An 11,716-nucleotide genomic window follows, 5' to 3' on the forward strand; every position below is an offset into this window, starting at 1 on the left:
AACCTTTCACCATAGTTATTCCATCTGCATGCTGCACAAATAATCTGAGAAGCTGAATTACGTGAAGATGAATGCATATGAAAATTTGAAGAGGTCTCATTAAAAACCTGCAATATGCAGGCAATAAAACCTTATTTTCTGAAAATGAAGATGACTTGAAGCACTTACTGATGAAGACTGAAGACTACAGTATACAGTATGGATTACACACCAACATAAAGAAAATGAAAATCCTCACAAATGAACCAATAAGCAGCATCAGGATAAACGGAGAAAAAATTGAAGTTGTCAAACATTTCTTATTGGATCAACAATCAACACCAATGGAAGCAGCAGTCAAGGAATCAGATGATATATTGCACTGGGCAAATCTGCTGCAAAATACCTCTTTAAAGTGCTGAAGAGAAAAGATGTGTCTTTCAAAACTAAGGTGCACCTAACCTACACCCTGGTATTTTCAATAGTGTCATATGCATGTAAAAGGTGGACAGTGAATAAAGAAGACTGAAGAAGAGTTGATGCTTTTGAGTTGTGGTGCTGGCAAGTAATACTGAAGGTACCATCGACTGCCAGAAGAACTAACAAATCTGTCCTGAAAGAATTGCAGTTGGGTTGCTTCTTGAAAGTGAGAATGGTCACACTTTATCTTACCTACTTGTTGATGTTGTCAGAAGGGACCATTTCCTGGAGATAGATATCATGCTTGGTGAAGTGCAGGGTCGGTGAAAAAGGGAAGGCCCTCAATAAGATCGACTGACAAAATGGCTGCAATGATGGCCTCAGGTATAGCAAAGATTATGAAGCTGGCGCAGGCCTCAGCAGTGCTTTGTTCTGTTGTACATAATGTTGTTATGAGTTGGAGCTGACTCAAGGGCACCTAACAACAGCAGCATAACTGCCATTCATTCATTTTCACTGCTATAATGGTAATTCTTTATTTATTTGAGCCATACAGATATTTTTCTGTTTTCCTGTCAATGAATATTTGACTTATTTTTAACTTTTTTTCATTATACATTATGGTACTATGATCATTTCTTTATGTACTTCTTCCCAGATATTTACAAGTTATATATTCCTAAGTGTGAAATGGTTGCATGTTAGGCATAAGAAAATGCCAGTTTTCCCAAGTGGTTGTATCAATTTTCACCCATACCAGCAGCAGTATGGGTGGCTCATTGCTCCATACCCTTGCTAAAATTTTGGAATGTGAAACTTCCACTTGTGTTATTATAATGAATGTGAAATTATGCCTCACTATGGTTTTAATTTGAATGCCATTCACTGTTAATGAGGCTGACATACTGTTGTGCATGTATTGACCACACTGCTTCCTCTTTAAACGTATGTTTTTGCTCTTTTATTCTAATGTATGTATTATAGTTTTTTTCATAGTTTTTTTTTCTTTTTTTTAATCTTGTGAACACGTTGTTGTTGTTGTTGCTACGTGCTGTCAAGTCAGACCCGACTCATAGAAACCCCTCCTTGGGTTTCTGAGGCAGTATCACTATGGAAGTAGATTGTGCCATCTTCTATGCGAGGAGTGGCTGGTGGGTTTGAACCGCCAGCCTTCTGGTTAGCAGTCAAGTGCCTTAGCCACTATACTACCAGAGCTCCCTCTTATGAACATACTAGATATTAATTCTTTGTAAGTTATGTGTATCAAAATCATTTTAGCTCATTTGTTCCTTGTCTTTTACATTTTATTGTATATTATATTCATGTTAATTTGAATACAATCAAACTTAGCAATATTTTTTGTAAGTTGTGATTTTTGTGTTTAAGAGACCACTCCCTAACTTAAAGTCAAAAATACGTATTTTAATATTCTCTCATGAAGTTTTAAAGTTTTATTTTTCACATTTAAATGATCAGTTCCCCTGGATTGTTATTGTTCTTGCTATTATTGTTTCATTCTTCATATGATATGAGATAGGAATCTTTTTTTTTTTTTTCCTCAAGGTGGATAATTGCACTCCATATTTTGAGTTTCAATATATCATATTTATGGTTCTGGGCTCTGTCTCTGGTCACTCCTCAAGTATGCTATTCCTGCACCAACACTACATTGTATTAATGTGTCCTTGTGTGGTCAAATATTCTTTTCCCATTCTTGGGCCTTTACTCTTTCCTATGAATTTAAAAAATAATTAAGAATTATTAAAAAAAAAAATCTGCTGGTATTCTAATTGCAGATTCACAGATAAATATAGAAGGGTAACCTCTTTAAGGTATTAAATACTTCTTTTACAAATATAGCAGATTTATCTAAATATTTAGGTATCCTTTATATAGTTTAGGAGGCCTGTTGGACTAGTGTGTGAGGCATTTGGCTGCTAACCAGAAGAGCTGCCATTGAAACCCACCAGCTGCTCCATGAGAGGAAGATGAGGCAATCTACTTCCATAAAAATTTACAGCCTTGGAAACCTAATGGGGATCTCTGTAAGTTGGAACAAACTTGATGGCAGTGGACTTGGTTTTGGTTTATACAGTTTAAATATGTTCTATGAAATTTTGATTCTATCAGTTATATTCCTAAGTGATAATTTCCTTGCTCTTAAAAATGGTACTTCTTTAAAATACCTTTCATAACTTTGCTGCTGGAATACAAAAATTAAATTGACATTTATATGTTGATCTCATGTTTCTCTTGCTTGCTTAATTCGACCATTAAATGTCATAATTTAGAGATTCTTTTGAACTATCTATGCTTTTGGATTTTCATGCCAAATTACAATTCTGTTTACTCTTTTCTAGTTTTGATTTTTCCTCTTTTTGTCTGAGTACCCCTTCAATAATATTATTGAAATACCCTTCAGTGGTATTATTGAAATGAATGGTATTATTGAGGTTGGGCTGCTTTTTATATTCCTGATCTATAAGGAAATGTTTTCAGGGTTTTACTTTTAAGTTTTTGTAGTTTCCTTATCATGTTAAGGAAATACTTATCTATTCCTTGCTTGTTTATTAAGAATTTTTATTACTGATGAGTGTAAAGTTCAGTGCTTTTTTTTTTCTTTTTTCTTTTAAAATGATTACACGTTTCTCTCTTAATTTCTTAATATGAGAAATGCATTAATAAATTTTCATAATAAACTATCCCACTTTTCTGGAAACAAATCTACTTTCTCTTAATTTACTTTATAGGTTAGTGGCTTTGGTTCATTTACTGTTTTTTTCAGGAATTATGCATATATGTTCTTGAATCAAAATGGCCTTAAATTTTCCTTTTCATGTTGGTCCATAATTTGTCTTCATTCCAAATATTTTTTCCAATATCTATGACAAATTTAAACACACAATAGAATAATACAACAAGACATAGAATATTTATTGCATAACTAAAACAATCATTACCTCCAGGCCACTCTGGTTTCATCAATATTCTTATATCTTTAGTCTTTCCACACTAGATGATTTTGAACTAAATGCTAGAACACATATTATTCTTTCTACAAGTATATTATCATGTAATCCTAAATGTTTAAAACACTCCAAAATATAATTACAATACCATAATCATGCTGAAAATAATATATATACCTTGACATTATCAAATGTTCACTTTTAATCAGTTTTGTCATAATTATGTTTTCCCATTTAATCTGTTAAATTCAAGGGCTAAACTGGGAACATACACATTGCATTTGACTGATAATAATAGCTTTTTATGGCTTTATTTCCTTATAGCCATTTGTTAGCAAAACTGAGTCATTTGTCTGTAGTATCCTTTCTTCTAGATCTTGCAGATTATATAACTTTATGTCATATAAATTGTTTCTTCATCTCTTGTATTTCCTGGATATTGACAGTTAATATTAAGCAAGAGTTCTCGAGCTATTTTGGTCTCAGGAAACTTTTAGAAATTATTGAGGACCCCAAAGAACTTTTGTGAATGTGGGTTATATTCACTGAGTATTTCCCGTAGAAGAAATTTAAACTGAAATTTAAAACAAAATAAGGCATATATTTATTAACACATTTGATCATTATTTTTTAAAAAAAGCCACATTAATACCCATAGATGAATAACAAAAGCTTATCTGACAGTCAAACAAAAATGGTGTTCCATGAAAACAGTGGATTACAACTCAATGTTAGAAACACTTTTCCTCAAGACAACCATTTGACAGAGTGCTACCTGGAAGCTTCTTTTTGTCAAATACATTCTTGAAAGACATGTATGCAAGAGTGAACAATTACTAAAATTAATCACCTTCACAGCTTATCAAAGACATTTTTAAATGAAAAATTTCCTATTTTTACCTCCAAATTCATTAATATGCAGTACACAAATAAGGCACATGGCTGCTAATCAGAAGGCCAGTGGTTGAAACCCACCAGCTGCTCGGTGGGAGGAAGATGAGGCAATCTACTCTTGTACAGATTTACAGCCTTGGAAACTCAAGGAAGGTTGCTATGAGTCAAAATTGACTCAATTAGAGTGGGTTTAGTTTGGTAGGATCTTGATTAATTATAATGCACCGGACATTTTACCCACTATAGATTCTACATGATCAGTGCAAGTGTCAACACAGTGATATTTTTGTTATTGTTTTTGTTGTTGTTGTTATGTGTCATCAAGTAAGACCCAACTCTTAGTGACCTCTCCTTGGGTTTCTGAAACAGTACCGCTACGGAAGTAGATTGCCCCATCTTCCTTCCAAAGTGGCTTAGGCACTACACTACCAGAGCTCTCTCCAGTGACATTTTAGTATAATTATAAAAAAACTGAAACTTCATGTTCCCTTTGAAGAGTTTGAAAATTCCCACTTATCAATATATCACACTCTGAGAAAGTGTCTCTAAGATATCGAATTGCTAGCTCAGATTCCCCCAGAATAAGGAATTATTTCTCAGTGGCCCTTCATGAAAGTGGCCACCATATTTAGCACCAAGATATAGAGATGACTTTCCATCCACAGCCAGCTGGCAGAAGTACAAGGAGCCTCTGTGTAGCATGGGGCAGTGAACAATACAATGGAAAGTTTGTCCTATATGCAACATGGGCTCACATCTAGTTTTTTCCACCATCTGATGTGTGCCTTCTCTATGCATGGATCTATCCTTCCTTTTCTTTCCATCCCCTTAACTGTTATTTTAATTATATCCTGGTCTCCTTTATTTTGCCTCATCTTTTCACATTAGCTTTATACATTACTGGAACTTTGACTCTTAGATGACTGAGAGCCATATTTACTTATGTGTTGTTATGTACAATGTTGGCTCACATGTTGACTTAGGAATTTATTCCATGGTTCCCTTACACCTTGCTGTTATGTTGAAGCAACAATGCTCAATCATTTCTCCTACTCTTGGTTTCAATTCTATGTCTCCACTCCTATTACTATTCCCTAAACAACACTTCAATTCCTGTACCATTCTCTTTTTACTTATTATCTTGTGTTTTTTTAATCTCACTGTAATAGGGAGAAAGAAATCCATATGTATGCCAACAAGGGTGAGTTCCTGACAAATTGATAAAAAATAAAGTACAATTATTTTTATTTTTACTTCTTATCTATCTATTGCCATATATATTTCTCTTTTTTTTTTTTTTTCTTAAGTATCCAAAACACTAGAATTTGTGCCCCAGGGCCATAGTAATTTTTTTTTTAATTGTTCAAAACAAGGCCTATGGGAGAGGCTGCGAAAAGAACAGACTTCATCTGTTCCTAGGGAAAGTGCTGGCATGCTAACAGTAAACAGGCAATATCTGTGTAATTCCCAGCCTCTGCTGGGAAATGTCTCCTCCCCGTGGCAAGAATTTCCTGGAATCCATGCCAAGTCCTTCCCCATGAGCCAGGTACCATGTACACATTCCCGGTATTGACTCCAATGTCCTTCCCTCAGGTTTCCTATAAAAGCCCAGGTTTTCTTAGCCTGAGAAACCATCCCAGAGCCCTGCAAGACAGGTAAGTGGGAGATGTGGGAAGATGAGACCCACATCAGGGCTTTTCCCTCACACAATACAAGGGAAAGTGTAAGAGGACTCCAGCTTCAGACTCAGCAAAGGGATGTCTCAGGGGCATTAGGGATACAGATTGCCTAAGTGTCTCCAGAACTATAGAAAGGAATGGATGTCACTTAGGTCAATTAATTTCCTGAAGTTAAAGGAAAAGACATGAAATAGGATTGTGAGGGCTCTGCCCACACTCCCTTTGATCACCCTTGCCTTACTGACCTCTGATTCCCTCCTCACACACAGACACAATGCTGCTTCCCGTGACCTTCCACAGCATGTCCTGGATGCTGCTCTCCTCTCTGATGCTGCTATCCCAGGTCCAAGGTAAGATTTTTCTTCCTCTATCAATCACTGGCTTCTTTATGAATGTTTCAGGGCCAAAAGAGGAAAAAGACACCTGTGTGACACATGTAGTTAAGATGAGGTATATTCCCACATAATCAAACTGCATGCAATTTCCCCATCATTACTACTTCCATCAGGTTAACTAGTTCTGGGGGTTATCAGAGTGAAATAGATGATATCCTACTTTGTCAGTGGACTCCAATTAATTTGGGGAAGTTGTAGAATTAAAGTATGAAGCATCAATGATGGCATAGAGAGAGGCCCCAGTATATGGTCAGTCATCCGGAAGGACTGGACATTGAAAAATATAGGAGGGTAAAAAGACAAGAGATGTTCTACCATTGAGGAGGGCTGTTTCAAGATTAATACATTCTGAAACACTTGTCAAAGGTGAGAGGTGGTCAAGAATGTGGCATTATTCCCCATAAACTGGCTTTATGGGCATTCTTCCAATGTTGCCTCCCCACTTTCCTCTCCCCAATCACCACACTTCATCTCATTGTGTTCTACCACTTTATTTTCTTTCTACCCCAGGTGAAGATGACCCAATGAAACAGCTCTCTGCACGGATCAGCTGTCCTGGAGGCTCCAAAGCCTATGGTTCCCACTGCTATGCCTTTTTTCTGATGCCAAAAACCTGGGTGGAGGCAGATGTATGTAGCATGTTGTGGGGTTGGGGATCCTAGTGAAAAGTACATGGGAGACCAGAGGAGGGCAGGGAGGCCTCCATTCTCGAGAATGCCATCGGGTGAAAATGTGCACCTACATCTCTCACACACCACCCTTCTCAAATACCTTCTCCCTACACCTTCCCCAGTGAAGTCTCAATTCTCCCTTGGTATCTTCATTTCCCACACAGATGGCTTGCCAGAAGCGGTCTTCAGGACACCTTGTGTCTGTACTCAGTGTGGCTGAGGGATACTTTGTGGCCTCCCTGGTGAAAAGCACTTCAAACAACTATGCAAATGTCTGGATTGGGCTCCATGATCCTACACTGGTGAGATTGAGTTCTATCTTCCTTATTATCTCTCGAGTTGTTTTTGTCACCCAGTGTCAGTCTCTATCCATTGTGTCTGCCTTGGAGATACACCATAGAATCCTGGAACTCAGGGATCCTGAGTAACCTTTGGAGGAAAGGGAGACTCTTAAGGCCAGCTAGAGAGCTGAGTTCTGTGGAGGTTCTGATCTAAACTGAAATTAATCTGCCTCTCGTCAATCTTTTTACACAATTCATGGGGCCTTGTAATTCAGTTCTCTGAGTTTCAAAGCTCTGTGTAAACTGTGCTCAGGGGATCCTCAATGAAGATCTGCTTTTGCCCTCTCTAGTACAGACATAGGAGCTCTGGTGGTAGAGTGCCTAAGGCATTTGAGTGCTAACCAGAAAGCTGACAGTTAAAACCCACCAGCCACTCTTCAGAAGGAAGACTGGGCAATCTACTAATAAAGATTTACTGCCTCAGAAACCCAAAGGGGGTCACTATGAGTCTGAATTGACTCAATGGCAGTGAGTTTTATTTGGTTTGGCTTGCTTTGCTTTAGTACAGACATAGTTTTCAGGACTCAGATGGTATTCAATAACAATGCACCAGCCACTGTTGTTTAACTAATGACCGGCTACTTTGGGTATCTCTGCTGGTTGTGGCTTTGGGATTTGCCAAGAGGAGCGAGTGATTCCTAAAATGGATGGTTCTTGTAGAGCACCTAGAATAGCAGATCACTTAATTGTTTCTGGGGTTGGGATTAGTTATTCCTGCCAAGGGGATCATGCAAAGGGAGTGGCGCTGACTTTACTCCTACCTGTTTCCATCCTCTACTCTATAGGGCTTGGAACCCAATGCAGGGGGATGGGAGTGGAGTAACACAGATGTGCTAAATTACTTGGCCTGGGAGAGACTTCCATCCACAATCTCAAACCCTGGTCACTGTGGGAGCCTGTCGCAAAACTCAGGTAATATGGGAGCCCAACCTTGACCATCCACTCATTCCTCTTCCCTAGGACTAATCTTCAGAGAATTCTTCTAAGCTAGTAAATTCTATGCTGTTTTTTCTTCTCCCATCCCCTCTCTTCTCTGCTTTTTTTGTGTCTCCTTCATGTGGAGTGGGACATTGAGGAGGATGTACATTTAAATCCTTCACTAAAATCTGGGATGCTTTTCCATTGGGTTCACAATCACCATCAACCCCATCCACCTTACCTCTCTGTCTTTGTAGGATTCCGGAGCTGGAAAGATTATAACTGTGATCAGAGGTTGCCCTATGTTTGCAAGTTCAAGGGTTAGGACCAGTGGAAAGAGAACAGCGTGGGCCTGTGTGATCATCATGGAGCTAAGACCTAGTGTGAAGACTCACAAAAGAAGAGAATATTCTCCTCTATATCCTCAACTTGATCTCTTCATTCTGATCCTGTCTTTTCTTCCCTGTTCTCCATCTTCATTTTAGAATTTTTAATATATATTCCATGGAATAAGTCCTCATAAAGCAATATTAATTTTTTTTTTCTGCATTTGCTCGTCTTGTGTGTTTCATTCTGTTAGCCAGACCTTGAGGATGATAAATGGGCGGGGAAGAAAACATGGTCAGTCTCACCGATGTCTAATTTCTGGCAGGTCTTGGGGAAAATTGCAATATGTAAATTCTTACCAGTGTATTTGTGATGACAGTGTAGGCCCTGTAATTGGAGGCTATGGGTTCTGGACAGACATTACTCTCCTAAACACTCTGTATATTCCCATAGCCCAGGTCTGATGGTGTGCACAACTGGCCTTAAGGGGCTTTGATGGCGTCTAGAGCAGTAATTCTCAAATTTACTGGGGTAAAGATCTGGCTTCATTTTTTTTTTCTTTCTTTATTTTGCAATCTTCATCAGATTAGTTTTTTTGTTTGTTTGTTTTAAATAAATAAAAACATTAACTACTTGGAATTCTAGTTTTAGTTGTGATGGAAAGTACTAGAAATTTGTCATTTTATTTAAACAAAAAAACAAACAAACAAAAAAAAAACTGAACAAACCAGAATTCTTCAACTTTCCTTCTATCATTCAGAGAATTGAGGTTGCATGGAAAACACCTTGATATCTGAAGAGACAGGTGAATAGAGAACATCGCAGCTGAAGTCTAGAGTCATAAATTGTTAGGAACAGTTAAACGGTAATTTTGAAAAATCTCTGGACATGCAGAATGGATTAGTGTTAAGAGTGAGAAACCTCTGGATCCCACAGTCTTACAGAAGCTCATGCTGTTTTGTGTATTGTAGGTTAGAACTGTGGGTTCTCATGTTGAAGAACCAAGAAAGGTCCTTCTTGATTCTTTCAAAAAGGGAAGATATAACTATTTTTAAATGTGCCCAGAAGTTTCTCCATAAAAATGGTCAACATTCCAGGTAAAAAGACTTTACCAGAGTTTTATCCCTCCTATGAGGAAGGTTACTTACCCAACTCTATCCCAATCTAGCCTTTCCACCTTACCAAATGTAGTAATTAAAAGTTAGAAAGAAAGAAAAAAATTGAAGATTGCAGAACAGGAATACAGGCCCACTATAAGACAGATTTAATCATGAGATTATTAAATGCTTCCCCTCTCTGACATAACCATATTAACTAGGTTCTAGAATAATTGCAGAAGCTGTGGTAGCATAGTACCTAAGGTGCTTGACTGCTAACCAGAAGGCTGGCAGTTCAAACTCACCAGCTACTCTTTGGAAGGGAGCTTGTGCAATCTACTTCCAAAGTGATACCACTTCGGAACCCCAATGAGGGATCGCTATGTGTCGGGTCCTACTCAACGGCACATAGCAACAACAACAACAGAATAGTTGCAGTTTATTATTGCTGAAAGAGCTTCAAAATGCAAATACTACTAAAGGAGGAATTCCTAGGAAAGTCCAAAGGTAATGGGAGACAAAAACAAGAACATCATAGAAAATTTAAGTCTCTGGAACCTACAGCTATGCAAATATGAAAGATTACAACTCCTAAGAAAAACCAAACCAAACCAAACCAATTACCATCCAGTAGATTCTGACTCATGGTGATCCCATGTGTGTCAGAGCAGAACTGTGCTCCACAGGGTTATAAATGACTGATTTTTAAGAAGGAGATTACCATGCCTTTCTGTCCAGGCATCTCTCAATATATTCAAACAGCCAACCTTTCAGTAGTAGGTGAGTGCTTAACCATTTGCACCATTCAGGAACTCCTAAACAAATTAACATAAAGCCTCACACTAATGATTTTTACCAATATATAATGAGTGACTTTCAACAACAAGATTGGGCAATCTACTTCTGTCATGGTACCACCTTGGAAACCCAAGGAAATGTCTCTATGAGTCAGATCAGATTCGACATAAGTGAGTTTCGTTTTCGGTTTTTAATCAATAACAACAACGAAAATATATGACATGATGAAAGTTAAGATAAATCAAAAGATAATACTAGAAATCAAAAATATCTCAACAGAAATAAAAAATATCTTTGATGGGTTCTTCAGTAGAGTAAACATAGGCAAGGCAATCTTTGTGAACTTGAAGATAGAAGCATTTGAAAATGTTAAAATTCTACATAAGCTTGCGAATAGATAACTTTCTAGACTGATATGTAAGAATGTAAAGAGGAAAAAAGAAAACAGAATAGAACATCCAACAACTATGGGCTAATATCAAAAGTTGTAACACACATACTTGGCTACCAGGCATAGAAGAAATAGAAAACAGAGAAAAAGATATATTTGAAGCAGTAATAACCAAAAACTTTCCAAAATTAATGACAGACTCCAAAGAACAGATCTAGAAAAATCAGAAAACACCAAACAAGATAAATACTAAAAAATGCACCAAGGTGTCTCATAGTCAGACTTCAGAAAACAAAAGATAAAAAAAAAATCTACCAAGAAGAGAGAGGGCACATCTCAGCTACCAGGTATCAAGGATAAAAATTGCACAAATCTTCTCTTCAGAAACCATGCAAGCAAGAAAACAGAGAGAAATATTTAAAGTTTTGGAAAAAAAAAAAATCAAAACAGTAAACTAGAATTGTATAGCCAGAAATTTATCCTTCAAATGTGAAGGAGAACTAAACATATGCTCACAGAAACAAAAACTGAGGAAATCCATCACCTCATAGGGCTGCCCTGTAAAAAATGTTGAAAGATGTTCTTTAGCGAGAATGATAATATGTCAGACTTAGACCTGTCTAAAGAGAAAAAGAGTGTCAAAAATGGCATTAAAAAAGTGAAAAAAATATTTTCTTTGTTTTCTATTTGATCTAACTGTTAGTTTAAAGGAATGAAGAAATAATAGTAGCAAAGCATTTGTAGACTATAACATAGAAATGTCATAAGAAATGAGATAGAGGAATGTGCAATACTGCTCAAAGGTACCAGTACTACATGTGAAGCAGTATAGTGCTA

The 11,716-nt window shown here is 37.1% G+C and overlaps 1 protein-coding gene across 1 annotated transcript; it reads left to right on the forward strand.

Annotated features, from left to right (window-relative positions):
* The first annotated feature begins 6,215 nt into the window (after window positions 1–6,215).
* On the forward strand, window positions 6,216–8,591 carry LOC103202572 (regenerating islet-derived protein 3-alpha-like). The gene is made up of 5 exons (XM_007947469.1): window positions 6,216–6,291; window positions 6,847–6,965; window positions 7,172–7,309; window positions 8,134–8,260; window positions 8,524–8,591. Exons 1-5 carry the CDS (start codon window positions 6,216–6,218, stop codon window positions 8,589–8,591), a joined length of 528 nt encoding a protein of 175 aa, XP_007945660.1.
* Window positions 8,592–11,716: the final 3,125 nt, after the last annotated feature.

Source organism: Orycteropus afer, unplaced genomic scaffold (assembly GCF_000298275.1).
Source record: "Orycteropus afer afer isolate SDZICR_OR568_19922 unplaced genomic scaffold, OryAfe1.0 scaffold00186, whole genome shotgun sequence".
Lineage (NCBI taxonomy): Eukaryota > Metazoa > Chordata > Mammalia > Tubulidentata > Orycteropodidae > Orycteropus > Orycteropus afer.